The following is a 22,162-nucleotide window of genomic DNA, read 5'->3' on the forward strand; positions in this document are numbered from 1 at the left end:
GTTTTGGGTGTCATACCTCTACAAACAAGCTGGCATGCTTCTTGAGCTCACTGAAGATAAGTTGGCTGAGGGTGAGGAGGGAGATGAAGAGCTACATGAAGAGCTACTGGATGAAGGGTTTGCAGAGGATGACACTGACACTGCCACCTTCACTGACACTGCCACCTTTTCTGAAGACCCCAGGATGGTTGGTACGGGAGTACCTGAAGAAGAAGATGATGAGGATGATGGTGATGATGATGACGATGAGATGGAAGTAGTAATTAATTGGACACAGATTGTAATATAATTATTTATGTGTCAGGATGATACTACCATTGATGATGGTACCACCATGGCAACCACCAGTTCCACCACCACTGCTTCCAATGACATTATATCTGCCAGTTCCACCACAGTAGACTCCAGGGGGATACCAGGATGGGAGAAGGTGGCACAGTTAGCCCAAGTGCTTGTTGGGCTGGACGGGCTATCTGTGTCAAATGAAGAGGTCCAGAAGATCAAGGCTCTCTGGGATGACCTGGATCCTTATGATAAGAGGGCTACAGAAGTGCTCCTTAAGTCTCAGCCACTGAATTTGAGGGGTCACTTTTGTGGTCAGAAGAGGACAGGTCACACGACCACAGAGCAAATGAGGAGGTATACTGACGTACTTAAGTGGTAGTAAACGATACTCTAGTATGTGTTACCACAGATGCATTCTCGCTGGAGTCTCTGTGCCATTGTCTCCATTAAAGAGCCGTGTTGTGGAAGCAATCTGCTTACTACTGTGCACTAGGCATAATGTGTCAACAAGGACCAGCGGTGCCGGTATGGTCATGAATATAATATTGTTATACTGTACTGACACATTCCATGTAGGCGGACAGAAAAGAGCCTACCTGTCCAAATGGAAACTAATTTTGCAGGATTACACTGCCATCCGGACTCGGCTGTACAATTCCCTAGACCTGCTGGAGGGGATCAACCTTGCATTGTATGCTATTAATCAGACCACTTTGGTTACTCACTCTATTCGATAAGGCTGAAGTTTTGATTCTTTTATTGATAGCAAAAATGGTACAAGAACGAGGAGAGGAGGAAGGAGATCCTGGCTGGAATGCAGGGTCTAGAGATGGTAGCTCCACCACTCTGTGCACAGGAGAATCTTCCAGCAAATAACCAGCCACCTTCCCCTCCTGCCCCTCCAGCACCACACCATCAATTCTCCGAGCCGGATGACACATCTGGACAGGCTAGGATCAGAGCTGTTGCCGGCACTGGTACTCATGTGGGTTCTCGGGTCCAGTGCACAGTAGTACCACCGGAATTGGCTGCCCCACTAACAGTGACACACAAGCAGCGAGCTGGTAATCCTTAGTAGTATAGTCATAACAATTATTGTATAATTTGCAGGGATTCCAAGAACAGGAAGTGGAGACAGGTATGTTAAACCTTGTGTACGTCAATTTTGTGTATGTCATGTTTTAGGAACTGTGTGTCATACCGCCATTTGGCACCGTAAGCGAGCACTGAAGAGAAGGATGGAAGAAGCTGCTGCTGCTGGACTGGAGGGACCTCTTCCTCCACCACGCCAACACAAAAAGCATAAACAACATGATTGCAGCAAATGCCACCAGCCTTTGAGTGGTAATTACAAACTAGACACTATATGTCCTGATTGTTCATTTTAGTGCATAGTGGGCACACCCAGTATTATGGGAACTGGTACTGCCCAAACCTACCAGGGCAAGTGCCAGTTGCTGAGTGGAGGGCACAACAGAAGGTGAACCGAGTTGCCCAGAGGGAGAGAGAACAGCAGCAGCGGCAGCGGCAGCGGCAGCTGCAGTAGGAAACAGACTAACAATGAGAAGGTTTGCCATGATGATCTGTGCATAAGATAATTCAGTGGACTGACTACTTCCAGTAGGCGCCCAGCAGCAGCGGCAGCTGCAGTAGGAAACAGACTAACAATGAGAAGGTTTGCCTTGATGATCTGTGCATAAGATAATTCAGTGGACTGACTACTTCCAGTAGGCGCCCAGTGATCACAATGAAGGACAGTGTAACCCATCATGGTGCTGCAGGAGTGGACTTGGACTTTCTGAATGTAAGTGTACGATTTGTTTGTACATGAATGGAGTATACTATTATATATTAGGGAGCAGTGATGGAACAAGTTTTTAATGACAATATATACCAAAAAATATTCAGTGTATGCTTATTACTAGTAGTAGTGGTGTGTCACTCTTTTTGGTTTAACTTCACAAAAGGTGGACTGGAATCTGGTCGCAAAAATTTCATGGAATTCGCTTTATGATATGACATCAACCCTCTGCATCCTGATCACTATATCTCCATAATATCCTTACATTAACTACAGTTATGTGCACCCTGTGCAATCTACTCTAATAAAGCAGTCACTTTGAATTGTGAATTAATTAATTGTACCAAACATTCAAGTAGTTCCCCTAGATTTGATTCCTAGTGGGGCTTACCGGTTTATGCCAAGTAAGATTTGTTTGAAAGAAGAATGCGGCAGTACTTTCAAGGACCTTGATCCTTTTAATGTAGAGACCCCCTGTACATGTGTTTTGTTACTTTTCTGTAGTTGAACTTCATAAAGTCTGTAGGAATCCACTTACCAATGTCAGCATTGCGTGAACGTCCCAGTGTACGGGACCTGACAAGTCTTAGAACTGAACGAGTATACTTAAGGAGGGCATGTGTCTTACAATTGAACCAGGACTGTACTTTGTGGATGCAGTAAGTTGAGCATCATTTAGAACAAAACATGTTGCGTGTTCCCATAACTACAGGATGCAGCGTTAGCCAGAAATGTTTCATATCAACAGAGATATGTTGGAACCATTCCAAAACTTCAATGAAGGGGTAAGCATTTGTTAACAAAATCTGTCGTTCTATGCATCCTTTGATTTTTGTTAGCCTGGTGACACATTGCAATTGTGACCCTTAGGCAACTTTTTAAACAAAGTAGGATGCATGTTCTCTGTACATTGCAGGGATCACCTTATTTCCATCTTTATTAGGTACGTATTGAAGATGATGTAATAATCTCCTCGTACTGTGGGGGGGATTAAGTCCAGGATGATCAACATCTCATAATTTTCTGGACTGGACTATTGTATCACTATGTGTATTATGTTGAATGTGTTGATAATGGTATTAATTTGATATTCGTAAGCTTGTGGATGTTCTAAACACGTGCATGCTCGTTGTATGTTACTATCTTATGACCTGATGTGCTTGAGGGGTTATATAGGGTCTTGATATTGATCTCGCCTATGTCACTTCAGTCTGGTGGCCTTAGCTTGTTTGATTGGTGGTATTTCCAGCTGTCCAGCACTGTAACACATTGCACTTGGGAACGGTGGCAACGGCAACCCATCCAGCCTGTAAAAATAAATCAAACCATTGACAGTAAGTAAGAAACAAAAAGTGTGGAGATCTGGAGTACTTGATAGTGACATAGTTACTGTCTATGATATTGATGATTACACAGTGTGACCATAGATAAGAATACTACAATCCTTTACTACAATCTTTTACTGACTGCTCTATTAGAGTATATCGATCTTTTGTGAATTTTTTTATGGAAGAAAAAGGGAAGGAAGTGTCCCCCATCCCCTAGATGGGCCACTGATTATAAGGTTTGGTCAGAATGATGATTACCATGACTGAACACTGACTGTTCTGGGCTCCCCTCTGGGGCCTGTTGTCTGGAGGCTGAATAGGAGATGTTGTACAAGTTATGCTGATGCCTATAGCTAGCATATCAAGCTAGCTAGCTTTACTCTGCAAAGCCTGTGACATATAGCTACATGTACAAGGGAAGCCCCATGAACTCTCATTACCTAAAAGATGGATTGATTGCTACTGTCATGTGAGTGGAGGCCCTATTAGCTCTTGTGTAGATGAAGGTAACTAGCTATACTATGGATTATAGAGGGCCTATGGCTATAGTGGGCTACTGTTAAAAGATCGTGATGGTGTATAGAAACATTCGTCTGATAGCCACTGAGAGCAGTGTAATCTGCTACACGTAGTGGCTTCGATTAGTGGAACAATTAACGCTTGGAGGCCACAAAAGGCAGGCCATTCAGCTTAACAGCTGAACTTTGGGAAATTGGATTTGGCGAAATCCAATTTCCCAAAACTACAAAGCATAAAACTTTAGCGTTTGGAGCGCGCAGCGCGCCAAGTGCTAAAGTTTTATGCTTTGTAAGTATAAATAATAGGATGCATATATGGTGGAAAGATACCTGCATAAAACTCTATCCTTTGATTCTTTCTATGTGGTAATAATTGAATGATGGAAAGGTACCCTCATCCATCAACCTGAAGAGTGCAGGTAACGAAGAAACTCAAGGCTACATCAAATGTGTTGTCACCATATGGCATATTTGCTACATCACCCACAGAAATCTTAACATTACTAAGACCAGCAGTAGTTTGTTTAGCAAGTTCAACCATGTCTACACTGATATCAAATCCATCAACACTTTCAGCACCACACTCTGCTGCATACTTAGCCCAAATCCCAGTGCCACATCCTATGTCTAGAACTTTCTTACCATTTCCTTGTGATTTCAAATACTCTTTAGCTGCTGGGAACAGAAAAGCTGCATTTGTTGGTTCCTGTTTAAATTTAGTAGCAAACAGCTCAACTTCAACAGAATCATATTTGTCTCGATGAATTTGACTACCACTCACAGCCATTTTAACAAAAAATCACTATCCACTGTCTGTGGAAGCAATTTATAGAATTGTTACTTTAACTTCTATGGCTTTCTAAATATGCAAGATGACAATATTGCGATTCATTACTTATCACTAAGTACGTTAGCATTCCCTTTCTTTGATAAGGTAGTGCAATGAGTGACATTTTGAGTGTATATTCAGTAAATTACATGCACACAGAGTTTGTATGTATGACATTATGTGGTGACATTATGTGCCTTTTTACCTGCCTCTCACTACAAGAGGTACAATGTAATGTGGCATACAGATTGTAGCAGCTGGTTATACAGAGAAGCCATAACCAGTTTTGTGGGAAAGCCATGCATAAAGTGACAATGGATTATTAATTGTACACATCTTCTCATGTCATAGGTATATAGCTACAACACCTGTTCATTCTCTTTACTTTCTATAAATCTTCTGTACTTTCATATTATCATCAGTGATTGTCCACAACACACTGATCCCATGATGCCTATCACCTGTAAGATAAAACTTTTGAACATTAAGTTAAGCTACGTATTGACTGATCATTTTTTTGTGACTACGGCTTTTTCAGTAATTTTCATTTTACGATACTATTGTGACACTCTAAACAATCATTTGGGGAAGCTTGGCACATACTCTTTTTTCAAAAAACTAATAATAATTGCTAAATCCATACAATTTTACTTGTAATCAGGGATGCAGCTAGCTAAACTGGAGCTAACTGGGGCTTGTGCAGGGCCACCATTAATCAGATTCCAGTGTTGTGTATAAGATTTACCATACAGGGAATCCACTGGAGCCCTACACATACATACAAATAATAATTGGTATACACATAACACAAAAATAGCAACTATTTAAATAGTCCATAATATATTCTCTATCAGTAACCATGGTATACAATTAAGTTTATGGCTTCCATGGGGTACTTTATTTTAACCGCCAAACTATATTCTATTTGTATACAAGTTACTAGGGCATAATGCAAAGTTTTGGTAATTGCCTAAATCGGTATCAAATTCCTATCATTAATAAGAATACTTGATTAACAGCTAATCAAAGTGATGTCAAAATGCATTGGAGCCGATGGAAACAGGCTTTTGTGGTTAACTTTAAGTACCCCAGTAAAGCCATACAGGAAGCCATAAAGTACACTGCATACTGTACATGTGGTCTTATTGAAAATGGGTGCACATGTGTGACATTTTAATTGTGTTTACTGTGTAGCAGTTATACCTCACCCTGTAATAGCCCATTGTCAATAAGCAACCAACTTATACAACCAACTTTATGGTTTCTGTGATTAACCACGAAATATTATGTTTTCCAATAACTCCAATGTATATTATTTGTATGCATGGTACAGGGGATTTATTACTTCTTGCAACATTAGAGAGTGAAACTCATAGAGCATGGTATGGCTTCTTACATGTTAACTAACCACAAACATGTATAGTTCACTTCCATTGTGGTGCTTGTTTACTGCTATCATTCCTAATCTGGACTACAGAACAACATTCTTTGGTCAATTAAAGAAGCCATATGATGCTTTACGCTTTTTGAATTTTGTATTGCAAGAAGTAATAAATCCCCTGTACTCAGGCTTAATGCACAGTGTTGGTAATGAAACTTCATAAACTTTAAGGAGTGCTCTCACAGTCCATGTTGGTAGTTGATACCATCTAGTGTAGCTAACATTAATATGCAGCAGAATAAATAATTGTTCACATAATTATCACATCATTTGTGGGTGTAATGTAGAAAGTAGGGAAGATAAAGGCTAAACCAGTAAGGAATGTTGGCAGAAACAATAGTAGCTACAAAGAAAACATCAATTTCAATCCATAAAAAAACTTGATGGTTAGGTTAACGGAAACACCACTATCAGCACAATCACATGTGAAAACTAGATTTACTTACAGTACTTTTTCCTTTGTACTATTGTTTCTGGTAACATTCCTTACTGGTTTAGCCTTTATCTTTCCTATTTTCGACATTACACCCACAAATGATGTGATAATTATGTGAGCAATTATTTATTCTGCTGCATATTAATGTTACACTAGATGGTATCAACTACCAACATGGACTGTCTTGCAGACTGAGAGCACTCCTTAAAGTTTATAAAGTTTCATTACCAACACTGTGCATTAAGCCTGAGTAACATGCATACAAATAATCTACATTGGAGTTTTTGGAAAACAACTTTCGTGGGTAATCACAGAAGCCATAAATTTGATTGTATAAGTTGGCTGCTTATTGACAATGGGCTATTACAGGGTGAGGTATAACTGCTACACAGTAAACACAATTAAAATGTCACACATATGCACCCATTTTCAATAAGGCCACAGTACGCAGTGTACTTTTTGGCTTCCTGCGGTAAAGTTAACCACAAAAGCCTGTTTCCATAGGCTCCAATGCATTTTGACATCACTTTGATTAGCTGTTAATCCCTATACTTTAGTGTAACAATTATGATGTGGATTTTCAGAAGCTTCTGGACCTAGTTGCTAGGACGATCCGTGTAATTTGGGGCCAATTATAAGTCTAATATTACAAACGGTAAAGTAAATAACTTAGGCGCTGCTCGCGCGAAGCGCCTATTTACTTTACCGTTTGGTCACTAGGACATTAGGAAATTGGAATTCGCAAATTCCAATTGCATAAGTTTCAATGCTCAAAGTTTAAGAATTTATAAACACTGCTGACCTGGTTTGTTACCACGTCGAGGCGTTAATTTCCTCTGTTCCTGACATGGCAAATAAAAATTTAGCGTTCATTCAGTACGCACGTGATGTAGTGGTACCAGGCTCTGTCCAGAACTCAAGTCTACCCCCAAGGAGTGATCAGCACACAGAGAAAACTGCTCAAAAGGAATAAAGGTAAGTAGGATAAGTAGATACACACGTTGAGATTATATTGTTTTGAAAGGCTAGTGTGGTACCAGACTACTTTCTCTAAATAAAACGCACCAGTTGGCGTGGCTATGGTAGTCTTGCGTAGACCAGACAGAATTTTTCTTAGTGTGTGAGTGCGGAATAAGTGGCCAATCAGCACCCACCATAGAGTTGGTGAATCGTTACACAGAAATTCTATGGGAAGTGTACTAGATCACTTATTCCCCACCCACACACAAAAGAAGAAAGTTGGTCTGATCTTAGCTATATTATAGTGAGTGATGTTGAAATGGGCTCCTTCACCCCATTGGTATTCTCTACTTTTCGGGGGAATGGGAGGTGTGGCTAGTATTGCTTACAAGAGGTTAGCATTTCTGCCTGCTGCTTAGAAAGACCAGTAGTGTAGTGTCCTGAATTAGATCTCCACCAGTTTTTCTTTGCTGTAACCCTGCCAGTCCAGTTACTATCGCAGCACTTGACCTTGCAATGTGTGAGGGTCAGGTGCATGCTTCCATCACATGTACTTCAATTGCTGTTTCTTGTTTATTTACTTGTTATATTTCAAAAAAAAAAATCACACAAAAATAAATCCAGTAGTATTGGCTACCAGCTTTTTTTAAAATGTGGGTTGTGGAGTAGAAAGAGCAATAAATGCATTGTATACAAACTGGTTAAACCTCTACCTTATCCCATCACCATTGTATGGCATGCATATGGGTTTAAGTCTCCACAAAGGACTCGACTGTATCGTTATTAGAAGTAGACAGCATGCCTATACTACCTACTGTCAAGGAGGTGTTACTCTAATGTATTCTTTATTGTACGATCTTCATCCTTTAAACAAGGGATTTTTGGCATAGGACAGTACAAGCATCATTTCAAGTAGCACTTTTACATTCAATAATTGTAATGTGATTTTGGAAACCTACCTTTTTGGTTTATTTTCTGTTTAATAGCTTAAATGAGGTATTGGGTGCTTATCTATCTTGTGTTAAAATTTTAGTTTGATATCCTGAAACGTGGCTGGTTTACTGTGTCCGGTACATTACAAACTAGTGCATTAAGGTTTGTGAGTGATTAAGGGTGACAAGTGGTGTTTGCCAATAATTCCATACATGGTCTGATATAATCACCGAAGCTCCTAGGAAAAAGAAGCTTTGGGTGGGAAACTTTACAGCACGAAAGTTTAATAGTTGCTTTTATCCAAATAGTGCAGTACATCAGCCCTTAAAATTGACATAATCGTTCACTTTTTGATAAAAGCACCAATTTTTTTACAGAGTATATGTAGCGTGCACTAAGTGTTTTAAGAAGGGGAGGCAAGTATCAAGTTAACTGCTGGGCCTAGTATCATAGTAGTACAAAGCATACAGCTGGAACATAATAGCCTATTTTAGTAATCTATAAAAAAACAAATGGTTTTCTCATCTAGGCAGTAAACAAAATCACTAAGATTTCTATTTGCAGGGATTCTGTTAAAGTTTTGGACCTTCAATGCTGACAATTGTGTAGTACTATGTACAAGGATCATCCTGATGTGTATCGTTTCTTTATTAAAGGGGTATAACAAAAGTTATTTAATGTTAAAGTTTTAATAGGTCACAGGTGGATATCTCAACAGAAAACTATGAACTACAGCAGTTCAATTATCAAGCACAGAGCTTGAACAAAAGGTCCCTTGTCCTTATACTGGGCACCATATGAAAGGTAATTAAATTTCCAGTTTAATGAAGGCAGTTGCAAGTTGTTTCAACATCTTGTTCTCAAGTTACAGTGCTTTCAATTCAGTGTAATATAGCATAAGCAAGAAAAGCACAAGGATGTGTCATAAGGTACTTCTTAGTGCTCAAAGTCTCACTTCATTGGAACCCAGCTCCTTTATGCTTATTTTGAGCATTATCACAGCACTAAGAAATACCTTAATACTCATCTGTGTGCTTTTCTTGCTTATGCTATATTACTCTGAATTGAAAACGCTGTAACTTGAGAACAAGATGTTGAAACAACTTGCAACTGCCTTCATTAAACTGGAAATTTAATTATCTTTCATATGGTGCCCAGTACAAGGACAAGGGACCTTTTGTTCAAGCTCTGTGCTTGATAATTGAACTGCTGTAGTTCATGGTTTTCTGTAGAGATATCCACCTGTGACCTATTAAAACTTTAACATTAAATAACTTTCGCTATACCCCTTTAATAAAGAAACGATACACATCAGGATGATCCTTGTACATAGTACTACACAATTGTCAGCATTGAAGGTCCAAAACTTTAACAGAATCCCTGCAAATAGAAATCTTAGTGATTTTGTTTACTGCCTAGGTGAGAAAACTATTTGTTTTTTTATAGATTACTAATAGGCTATTATGTTCCAGCTGTATGCTTTGTACTACTATGATACTAGGCCCAGTAGTTAACTTGATAGAACATGATTGATTTTTAATAGTAACAAATAGTTTTCTTGTCAGGGTGCAAAAAGGGGTGTTCCTGAGGACTTTTTACGTGCCTCCCCTTCTTAAAACACTTAGTGTACGCTCCATATACCCTGTAAAAAATTTGGTGCTTTTATCAAAAAGTGAATGGATATTTGGCTTAGGCGCTGGACTAAAACAAATTGTTGAAATTTTCATTTAAGTTTTTGCTGTATGTAGAAGTCAAGGGTCAAGGTACACTCTTGGTAAGAAATCCAACTTTTGTGGATCATCAACCACCTTGAGATCATAAGGCAGGCAATGTACTAGAGCAGACGCCTTATTCCTTATACAGACACCTTATAAATTTGTTTTTCATGGCCAACATCAAAGGTGGGGGTATTACTACTAGGTATAGCCTAAATATTTCTTTTCAAGGTTAACCCTTAAATCTGCTTTTCGAAAATGCATGTTTACACAATATGGACTTGCATGGTGACACTAGGTGAGATTACTTAATTCTTACAGCCTACAAACACACATAGATTTAAAAAGTGTGTCCACTGGGCTACTTGGAGGAGTACTGTAACTACAGTGGCTTACTTATTATGAAGTGATGAACATCGACAAGTCAAGTCTCCGTGTTCCATAATTCTTGCCACATGCTTACTTTTGATTGTGGGATTACTCACGTAAATCATATATTGCCAGATACAAAAATTCACAACAAGTCCAATGGAAGTCACTGCAAGGTGATAGGAGCAACTACCATCTAGTCATCGACCATTTTATAGAGGTATGTAATAAAAAGTTTGCATGTTCCCTACCAAAAAGTTATTTTCATGGCCTTACCATGTAACATTAGGGTAAAACTCTAGGTATCATTTTAATCCTTGTTCCATCACAAGTAGAATAATGTAAATCGCATAGCCATAGAATGGATGCTTCGAAAGTTACAGTGCTCTATGCAAGGCATGTGTATTTATTAAGTTTAAATCCAGTTTTCTTGATTATGCAGGTTTAAGGGTTAAGTGTTGCTAAAGGTAAAATTTTCACAAATACTACCCAAATGTATTACTCTCTATGGGAGGTCTAAATATTTCAAGGATAAAATTTTTGCTGATAACCCCCCAACACTGCACAATCAGCAAAAAAATGTTTCCCCTTGAAATATTTAGGCTATACGGTATATGCAGTGTAATGCACTTAATTTATTTTTTTGTAGCCAGATGATAGAGCGCTGGTATCACATACCCGAGAAAAATTCTAAGTGTGAGTTTAACTGTTAAATGAAAGTATGAATATACTCATTTGATAGTTGTTCTCCACACTACATAATGCCCTTGACTTCTCTACTACTCTAGATCTTTTGTGTCACAAATTCTATTTGTATATTGTATCATTGTCAAGTTTCATGGTAGTGAATTATTCTTCCCTAAGATTGGCCATGCATTGTGACATGTTTAGTGCATGCTTGTAAGTTTAAAGTTCACTCTCAGTGTGCTCCAGTACAAGTCCGTCCCGTCTAGTTATTTAATGAGCTTTATCCACAATTACATCATAGCACAAAAATGGCAATAAGAGTGGGGATTGTTTGTACAGATAGCCATTAGAAGGGATAACTTTTGAGATTTTCCTCGTTAAGAAAGTGAGAGAAATCTCTGGTAAGACTTGTTTGTTAACTATCTTTCTATGTAGAAGCATGCACAGTTGCTCTTCTCGAACACTCCAGATCTGGTTTTGAAAATAAAACCAGAGCTAGGTAAGTATCTAAAAGTGTGAAAATGCATTCCCCAACAGAGTTTTCTCCTGCTTTCTTCATGGGAAACATCTCTAAAGCTTATCCCTTCCAATGGCTCTGTACAAAGTACCCCCACTTGTAATTGTGAATGAAACTCTTTTGGGACCTTTGAAATGTAGCCCACCTAACTGTGCTAGTGATGACGTGGTATAACAGGAAGAGTAAAATTAATGCTAGATGGCATGTTATGTACAGAAGTATCTTCTAAACCGTTTTATAGTTTAACTATCATGTTTTTTCTTGCCAATCCTCTCAACAAAGCCTCAAAGCTGCTCTTCATTTTCATTCACGTTCGTAAGGGACATACCCACTTTCAACTCAAAGGGATAAGCTATTCCTGGAAGTCTACAAGGCCTGCACCAATGTTTTTCAGTTATTAAATGCCTGTAAAACTTGAAGAGAAAGTAAATCAAAAAGTCTAAGGAGAGTTGTGTCACCCATGTTTCAGCCTGCCAGAAAGAAATCACCTCAAAGCAAAGTTTACTCGTAACTGTTTATTACAAACTTCATTTCGCTTTTCTTACGTACAAGCTGCTTTTATCATTTAACGATTTTGCTCACGTAGGTGCGTATGGACCAACATAGATAAGTAGATAGGCATGCACACACACACACACGCACACACACACAGTGACCCACACACACTGCACACACACACACTACACTACACACACGCACACACACACACTACACACACACATGCACACTACACACACACCACCACACACACACATACACATGCTACACACTACACAGAGACACGCACACACACACACACACACACACACACACACACTGCACTACACACACACGCACACACACACACTCACACACTACGCACACACATGCACACTACACACACACCACCACACACACACATACACATGCTACACACTACACAGAGACACGCACACACACACACACACACACACTAATACATGCATACTGCACTACACACAGAAACACACACACACTGCATACACACATACACACGTACTACACAAATACACACTACACACACATGCTATGCACTACAAAGAGACACACACTGCACTACATACAGGTGCACACACTACACACACACACACACACACACACACACACACTGCACTCACCACACACATACTACACACACACATACACTGCACACACACACACACTCTACACACATACCTTACACACAGACTTTCTACATACTACACAGAGACACACGCACACGCACACTACACACATACCACACACTACACACACACACCACACACACACACACTACACACATACCCTACACATACATGCTACACACTACACACACACATGCACACACCACACACGTTATAGTAGTGTCATGTAGTTTAGCAACAGTAGACACATGTACACAGAGACACATGTAGTCATAATGTAATGCTGCTACATGTGTCTCTGTGTATGTGATACATGGATACACGTGTCTCTAACTACATGTTTCTCTGTGTAGTGTCATGTACTATAGTAGTGTCTATAGTTTGTATACTGCAGTTTCACACCCATCCCATTTTCATTACATCTCTTTTTTTACAGACATGCTACTGGACACCCAAGAATTACATGTTACTGCTGGTGAGTGTACTTATATGTTATACACATTTATTGGGTTTGACAAATCCGACATGAAGCAAGGCCATTTGGTCTTTAGCAGCTTTTTGGTCTCATTCGAAACTCTGTGGAAGTGAAACAATATACAGTCACTGTAACGGATTGCATTTTAAAATGTATATCTTACAGTATGATAATACTGTATAGTTCTGCAACCTCTCTCCATGAGACTCGGACAGTTCTCCTGTGGTTTATTGAAGCTCAAGCTCCTGAGTAGTGCACAGGCATCCCAGCTCTGGTTTACTGGGTGGCAAGCATTGTAGCTGTGCTTCACATGGCTCTGCTTTTTTTTTGCTTTGTTAGTGTGTGCATGTGCGTGTGTGCGTGTTGGATAATGTAGTCCAAAAGTATGTGTGTGCATGTGCTTTCTCCATTTTCCGTTTTGTATTATCATGTTCAACTCTAACTTTGTAGGTGTGCTATAAGAATCTGGAGATGTATGTGTTATAGAGAAGACACCAAGGAACAAGATGGTCGATTCGAACCATGCTAGACACAGTGTAGTGTTTCTCAATGTAAGCTACATTCTGTTCTGTGTTGCTGCTTATTATCATGTGTACTGCAGGTCATCAATACTCTTGAGAACTGTTTCCTAATACTGCTAAAGGATATTGTGACAAAGTTGACTTTTCACGTGTAATGCGTGCTATGAAATAGTGTTGTATAGTTCATTCAGAGCTTTGTTAAGAATTCCAATTTATACTTACAGTTTGTTACTGGGGTTTTGCATAATACGGAGCTACACCGTTCAAACTCTTGATAATGTACCCAATGATGACACTACTACCTAAGATGACACTACTAGCTACTGTACACCATGTAAGATGATATAAGGGTGTCGGAGTAGGTGGGGCACCACTTTTGGCTGAATTATGCAAAAAAAAAATGCAAACTCAATCTTAATGAAACAAAAGGTAGAAACATGTGACACTTGGTGTTTATTTATAATGGCAATTCAGGTTAACTTTTTCTGTATTGAGTGCCTCTAAATAATCATTGTTGTGTTTAGCTTTGTTTATGTGTCTCTGTAACTACCTTGGAAACAATCCTCACAGTTTATCTCTTACTTAATAAATTTCTGCCCAGTGTCAAATAAATAAACTGATGGTAAATTTAAGTCTTAAACTGTATTATGAAGGTGCTTATTGATCAGTGTCCGGTTTATCATCATTGAACACCATGCAGTCAGGTAGCTACAGCCAGCACCTTGCACACAGTATTACAGTTCTCCAAAATTAATAGTAACTTGAAACTGTAGTTTCTAATTCTTTCTGGGAGGAAGGCCTCCAGACCGGCCACTTTCATTTTTACTCTGACGCCCCTGGATCGTCAATAATAATTATAGTTACCCAACATGACACTACTAGTTACGAAACTTACGATACACACTGTAGGGTGATAATGTCACTATAGTTAGCCAACATGACATGACCAGTTACACACTGTACTGTAGGGTGATATTGTTACCCAACAGTCAACACAATACTACTAGTTACACACTGTAGGGTGATAATGTCACTACATGACACTACTATATACCTACATACTGAAGGGTGATGATGTCACTACAAGACACTACTAGCTACACACTGTAGCATGACAATACTAGTTACACACTGTAGGGTGATGATGTCACTACATGACACTACTAGTTACACACTGCAGGGTGATGATGTCACTACAAGACACTACTAGCTACACACTGTAGCATAAAACTACTAGTTACACACTGTAGGGTGATGATGTCACTACATGACACTACTAGTTACACACTGCAGGGTGATGATGTCACTACAAGACACTACTAGCTACACACTGTAGCATAAAACTACTAGTTACACACTGTAGGGTGATGATGTCACTACATGACACTACTAGTTACAAACTGTAGGGTGATGATGTCACTACATGGCACTACTAGTTACACACTGTAGGGTGATGATGTCACTACATGACACTAATAATTACACACTGTAGGGTGATCATTTCACTATACTATAGTTACCCAACATGACACTACTAGCTACACGCTGTAGAGTGATGATGTTAATACATGGCACTACTAGCTACACATGCACTGTAGGGTGATGATGTCACCATTTGACACTACTAGCCACACACTGTAGGGTGATAATGTCACTACATGACGCTACTCAGTAGTTACACACTGTAGTGCGATGATGTCACTACACGACACTACTAGTTACACACTGTAGAGTGATAATGTTACTACATGACACTACTAGTTACAAACTGTAGGGTGATATGTAACTACACAACACTACTAGTTACACACTGTAGAGTGACGATGTCACTATACTATAGTTACCCAACATGACACTACTATATATATCACTGGAAGAATACTAAAATTTCCTGGGATCAGGAAATATGCAGTACAGGGCAGAATTTCCTATAGACTTTCCTGAAAAACCAGGAAAGTCTTAGGAAATTCTGCCCTGTACTGCATATTTCCTGATCCAGGAAATTTTAGTATTCTTCCTAGCTACACAATGTAGGGTGATAATCTCACAGCATGGCAATACAGCTAATACTAGTTACACACTGTATGGTGATGTAATGTCCCAGCACGCCACAATAACTAGTGTCATATATGTTGGGTACGTAACTATATAGTGACATCATCACCCTACAGTATGTAGCAAGTAGTGTGTTGTAGTGACATCATCACCCTACAGTGTGTAACTATTAGTGGCATGTAGTGACATCGTCACCCTACAGTGTGTAACTAGTAGTGTCATGCTACAGTGTGTAGCTAGTAGTGTCTTGTGATATCATCACCCTACAATACAGTGTGTAAGTAGTAGTGTCATGTAGTGACATCATCACCCTACAGTGTGTAACTAGTAGTGTCATGCTACAGTGTGTAGCTAGTAGTGTCTTGTAGTGACATTATCACCCTACAGTGTGTAACTAGTAGTGTCATGCTACAGTGTGTAGCTAGTAGTGTCTTGTAGTGACATTATCACCCTACAGTGTGTAACTAGTAGTGTCATGCTACAGTGTGTAGCTAGTAGTGTCTTGTAGTGACATCATCACCCTTCAGTGTGTAGGTAGTAGTGTCATGTAGTGACATTATCACCCTACAGTGTGTAACTAGTAGTGTTATGCTACAGTGTGTAACTAGTAGTGTCTTGTAGTGACATTATCACCCTACAGTGTGTAAGTAGTAGTGTCATGTAGTGACATTATTACCAAACAGTGCATAGCTAGTAGTGTCATGTTAGGTAACTATTGTTATAGTGACATTATCACACTACAGTGTGCAACTATAATAGTGTCATGTTGGCTAACTATTTAGTGACATTATCATTCTACAGTGTGTAACTAGTGGTGTCATGTTTGGTAGCAATAGTGACATTACAGTATAACCTCTATATAATTAATATTATATTAATTTAACAGACACTTTGGGACCAACCAATTGCAAGCTTGTTGATATTTTACTGTTACAAGGAGGTTATCCTATCTCAGAGGTAATAGGGACCTAATACACTGATCAAGCACCTTCATAATACAGTTTAAGACTTAAATTTACCATCAGTTTATTTATTTGACTCTGGGCAGAAATTTGTTAAGTAAGAGATAAACTGTGAGGATTGTTTCCAAGGTAGTTACAGAGACACATAAACAAAGCTAAACACAACAATGATTATTTAGAGGCGCTCAATACAGAAAAAGTTAACCTGAATTGCCATTATAAATAAACACCAAGTGTCGCATGTTTCTACCTTTTGTTTCATCAAGATTGAGTTTGCAATTGTTTTTGCATAATTCAGCCAAAAGTGGTGCCCCACCTACTCCGACACCCTTATATCATCTTACATGGTGTACAGTAGCTAGTAGTGTCATCTTAGGTAGTAGTGTCATCATTGGGTACATTATCAAGAGTTTGAACGGTGTAGCTCCGTATTATGCAAAACCCCAGTAACAAATTGTAAGTATAAATTGGAATTCTTAACAAAGCTCTGAATGAACTATACAACACTATTTCATAGCACGCATTACACGTGAAAAGTCAACTTTGTCACAATATCCTTTAGCAGTATTAGGAAACAGTTCTCAAGAGTATTGATGACCTGCAGTACACATGGTAATAAGCAGCAACACAGAACAGAATGTAGCTTACATTGAGAAACACTACACTGTGTCTAGCATGGTTCGAATCGACCATCTTGTTCCTTGGTGTCTTTTCTATAACACATACATCTCCAGATTCTTATAGCACACCTACAAAGTTAGAGTTGAACATGATAATACAAAACGGAAAATGGAGAAAGCACATGCACACACATACTTTTGGACTACATTATCCAACACGCACACACGCACATGCACACACTAACAAAGCAAAAAAAAAGCAGAGCCATGTGAAGCACAGCTACAATGCTTGCCACCCAGTAAACCAGAGCTGGGATGCCTGTGCACTACTCAGGAGCTTGAGCTTCAATAAACCACAGGAGAACTGTCCGAGTCTTATGGAGAGAGGTTGCAGAACTATACAGTATTATCATACTGTAGCATATACATTTTAAAATGCAATCCATTACAGTGACTGTATATTGTTTCACTTCCACAGAGTTTCGAATGAGACCAAAAAGCTGCTAAAGACCAAATGGCCTTGCTTCATGTCGGATTTGTCAAACCCAATAAACGTGTATAGCATATAAGTACACTCACCAGCAGTAACATGTAATTCTTGGGTGTCCAGTAGCATGTCTGTAAAAAAAGAGATGTAATGAAAATTAGACTCTGGGATGGGTGTGAAACTGCAGTATGCAAACTATAGACACTACTATAGTACATGACACTACACAGAGAAACATGTAGTTAGAGACACGTGTATCCATGTATCACATACACAGAGACACATGTAGCAGCATTACATTATGACTACATGTGTCTCTGTGTACATGTGTCTACTGTTGCTAAACTACATGACACTACTATAGCGTGTGTGGTGTGTGCGTGTGTAGTGTGTAGCATGTATGTGTAGGGTATGTGTGTAGTGTGTGTGTAGTGTGCGTGTGTGTGTAGTGTGCGCGTGTGTGTCTCTGTGTAGTATGTAGAAAGTCTGTGTGTAAGGTATGTGTGTAGAGTGTGTGTGTGTGTGCAGTGTACGTGTGTGTGTAGTATGTGTGTGGTGAGTGCAGTGTGTGTGTGTGTAGTATGTGTGTGTGTGTGTGTGTGTGTGTGTGTGTGTAGTGTGTGCACCTGTATGTAGTGCAGTGTGTGTCTGTGTGTCTCTTTGTAGTGCGTAGCATGTGTGTGTAGTGTGTAGAGCGTGTGTGGTGTAGTGTGTATTTGTGTAGTACGTGTGTATGTGTGTATGTGTGTATGCAGTGTGTGTGTGTTTCTGTGTGTAGTGCAGTATGTGTGTGTGTGTGTGTGTGTGTGTGTGTGTGTGTGTGTGTGTGTGTGTGTGTGTGTGTGTGTGTGTGTGCGTGTAGTGCAGTGTGTGTGTGTGCAGTGTGTGTGTGTGGGTCACTGTGTGTGTGCATGCCTATCTACTTATCTATGTTGGTCCATACGCACCTACGTGAGCAAAATCGTTAAATGATAAAAGCAGCTTGTACGTAAGAAAAGTGAAATGAAGTTTGTAATAAACAGTTACGAGTAAACTTTGCTTTGAGGTGATTTCTTTCTGGCAGGCTGAAACATGGGTGACACAACTCTCCTTAGATTTTTTGATTTACTTTCTCTTCAAGTTTTACAGGCATTTAATAACTGAAAAACATTGGTGCAGGCCTTGTAGACTTCCAGGAATAGCTTATCCCTTTGAGTTGAAAGTGGGTATGTCCCTTACGAATGTGAATGAAAATGAAGAGCAGCTTTGAGGCTTTGTTGAGAGGATTGGCAAGAAAAAACATGATAGTTAAACTATAAAACGGTTTAGAAGATACTTCTGTACATAACGTGCCATCTAGCATTAATTTTACTCTTCCTGTTATACCACGTCATCACTAGCACAGTTAGGTGGGCTACATTTCAAAGGTCCCAAAAGAGTTTCATTCACAATTACAAGTGGGGGTACTTTGTACAGAGCCATTGGAAGGGATAAGCTTTAGAGATGTTTCCCATGAAGAAAGCAGGAGAAAACTCTGTTGGGGAATGCATTTTCACACTTTTAGATACTTACCTAGCTCTGGTTTTATTTTCAAAACCAGATCTGGAGTGTTCGAGAAGAGCAACTGTGCATGCTTCTACATAGAAAGATAGTTAACAAACAAGTCTTACCAGAGATTTCTCTCACTTTCTTAACGAGGAAAATCTCAAAAGTTATCCCTTCTAATGGCTATCTGTACAAACAATCCCCACTCTTATTGCCATTTTTGTGCTATGATGTAATTGTGGATAAAGCTCATTAAATAACTAGACAGGACGGACTTGTACTGGAGCACACTGAGAGTGAACTTTAAACTTACAAGCATGCACTAAACATGTCACAATGCATGGCCAATCTTAGGGAAGAATAATTCACTACCATGAAACTTGACAATGATACAATATACAAATAGAATTTGTGACACAAAAGATCTAGAGTAGTAGAGAAGTCAAGGGCATTATGTAGTGTGGAGAACAACTATCAAATGAGTATATTCATACTTTCATTTAACAGTTAAACTTACACTTAGAATTTTTCTCGGGTATGTGATACCAGCGCTCTATCATCTGGCTACAAAAAAATAAATCAAGTGCATTACACTGCATATACCGTATAGCCTAAATATTTCGAGGGGAAACTTTTTTTTGCTGATTGTGCAGTGTTGGGGGGTTATCAGCAAACATTTTATCCTTGAAATATTTAGACCTCCCATAGAGAGTAATACATTTGGGTAGTATTTGTGAAAATTTTACCTTTAGCAACACTTAACCCTTAAACCTGCATAATCAAGAAAACTGGATTTAAACTTAATAAATATGCATGCCTTGCATAGAGCACTGTAACTTTCGAAGCATCCATTCTATGGCTATGCGATTTACATTATTCTACTTGTGATGGAACAAGGATTAAAATGATACCTAGAGTTTTACCCTAATGTTACATGGTGAGGCCATGAAAATAACTTTTTGGTAGGGAACATGCAAACTTTTTATTACATACCTCTATAAAATGGTCGATGACTAGATGGTAGTTGCTCCTATCACCTTGCAGTGACTTCCATTGGACTTGTTGTGAATTTTTGTATCAGGCAATATATGATTTACGTGAGTAATCCCACAATCAAAAGTAAGCATGTGGCAAGAATTATGGAACATGGAGACTTGACTTGTCGATGTTCATCACTTCATAATAAGTAAGCCACTGTAGTTACAGTACTCCTCCAAGTAGCCCAGTGGACACACTTTTTAAATCTATGTGTGTTTGTAGGCTGTAAGAATTAAGTAATCTCACCTAGTGTCACCATGCGAGTCCATATTGTGTAAACATGCATTTTCGAAAAGAAGATTTAAGGGTTAACCTTGAAAAGAAATATTTAGGCTATACCTAGTAGTAATACCCCCACCTTTGATGTTGGCCATGAAAAACAAATTTATAAGGTGTCTGTATAAGGAATAAGGCGTCTGCTATAGTACATTGCCTGCCTTATGATCTCAAGGTGGTTGATGATCCACAAAAGTTGGATTTCTTACCAAGAGTGTACCTTGACCCTTGACTTCTACATACAGCAAAAACTTAAATGAAAATTTCAACAATTTGTTAGGATAAAAGCAACTATTAAACTTTCGTGCTGTAAAGTTTCCCACCCAAAGCTTCTTTTTCCTAGGAGCTTCGGTGATTATATCAGACCATGTATGGAATTATTAGTAAACACCACTTGTCACCCTTAATCACTCACAAACCTTAATGCACTAGTTTGTAATGTACCGGACACAGTAAACCAGCCACGTTTCAGGATATCAAACTAAAATTTTAACACAAGATAGATAAGCACCCAATACCTCATTTAAGCTATTAAACAGAAAATAAACCAAAAAGGTAGGTTTCCAAGATCACATTACAATTATTGAATGTAAAAGTGCTACTTGAAATGATGCTTGTACTGTCCTATGCCAAAAATCCCTTGTTTAAAGGATGAAGATCGTACAATAAAGGATACATTAGAGTAACACCTCCTTGACAGTAGGTAGTATAGGCATGCTGTCTACTTCTAATAACGATACAGTCGAATCCTTTGTGGAGACTTAAACCCATATGCATGCCATACAATGGTGATGGGGTAAGGTAGAGATTTAACCAGTTTGTATACAATGCATTTATTGCTCTTTCTACTCCACAACCCACATTTTAAAAAAAGCTGGTAGCCAATACTACTGGATTTATTTTTTTGCGTAATTTTTTTTTTGAAATATAACAAGTAAATAAACAAGAAACACCAATTGAAGTACATGTGATGGAAGCATGCACCTGACCCTCACACATTGCAAGGTCAAGTGCTGCGATAGTAACTGGACTGGCAGGGTTACAGTAAAGAAAAACTGGTGGAGCATCTAATCCAGGACACTACACTACTGGTCTTTCTAAGCAGCAGGCAGAAATGCTAACCTCTTGTAAGCAATACTAGCCACACCTCCCATTCCCCCGAAAAGTAGGGAATACCAATGGGGTGAAGGAGCCCATTTCAACATCACTCACTATAATATAGCTAAGATCAGACCAACTTTCT

The 22,162-nt window shown here is 39.0% G+C and overlaps 1 protein-coding gene and 2 long non-coding RNA genes across 16 annotated transcripts in view; 2 read left to right on the top strand and 1 right to left on the bottom strand.

Annotated features, from left to right (window-relative positions):
• LOC136268272 (uncharacterized) overlaps positions 1–14,178 on the top strand; it is a 72,967-nt gene extending 58,789 nt beyond the window's left edge. Inside the window, exons 1-5 of one of the 4 annotated variants that reach the window (XR_010706960.1) lie at positions 7,201–7,613; positions 11,265–11,311; positions 13,398–13,436; positions 13,887–13,987; positions 14,038–14,178. This is a non-coding gene — a long non-coding RNA (uncharacterized lncRNA). Of the gene's footprint in view, positions 1–7,200; positions 7,614–10,290; positions 10,433–10,574; positions 10,836–11,264; positions 11,312–13,397; positions 13,437–13,886; positions 13,988–14,037 lie in introns of those variants that run through there. The other 3 variants (XR_010706962.1, XR_010706961.1, XR_010706963.1) reach the window with 3 other exon arrangements.
• On the top strand, positions 7–3,183 carry LOC136269241 (uncharacterized). 11 transcript variants are annotated; one of them, XM_066064744.1, is made up of 13 exons: positions 7–256; positions 305–639; positions 695–810; positions 862–1,349; positions 1,396–1,423; positions 1,471–1,629; positions 1,674–1,853; positions 1,907–1,960; positions 2,014–2,089; positions 2,141–2,745; positions 2,799–2,871; positions 2,926–2,973; positions 3,030–3,183. In XM_066064744.1, the coding sequence occupies exons 1-4, from the start codon at positions 35–37 to the stop codon at positions 1,020–1,022; spliced, it is 834 nt and encodes a 277-aa protein (XP_065920816.1). In that variant the 5' UTR covers positions 7–34; the 3' UTR covers positions 1,023–1,349; positions 1,396–1,423; positions 1,471–1,629; positions 1,674–1,853; positions 1,907–1,960; positions 2,014–2,089; positions 2,141–2,745; positions 2,799–2,871; positions 2,926–2,973; positions 3,030–3,183. The 11 variants fall into 11 exon arrangements, with proteins under 11 accessions (XP_065920816.1, XP_065920827.1, XP_065920822.1 ...); XM_066064755.1 differs by having other exon boundaries at positions 2,957–2,973; XM_066064750.1 differs by having other exon boundaries at positions 2,591–2,745.
• Positions 14,179–14,560: 382 nt separating the features above from the next.
• On the bottom strand, positions 14,561–14,906 carry LOC136268176 (uncharacterized). The gene is made up of 2 exons (XR_010706895.1): positions 14,853–14,906; positions 14,561–14,793 (listed from the first exon to the last, which is right to left on the bottom strand). It is a non-coding gene; the product is annotated as an uncharacterized lncRNA (long non-coding RNA).
• Positions 14,907–22,162: the final 7,256 nt, after the last annotated feature.

Source organism: Dysidea avara, chromosome 10 (assembly GCF_963678975.1).
Source record: "Dysidea avara chromosome 10, odDysAvar1.4, whole genome shotgun sequence".
NCBI lineage: Eukaryota > Metazoa > Porifera > Demospongiae > Dictyoceratida > Dysideidae > Dysidea > Dysidea avara.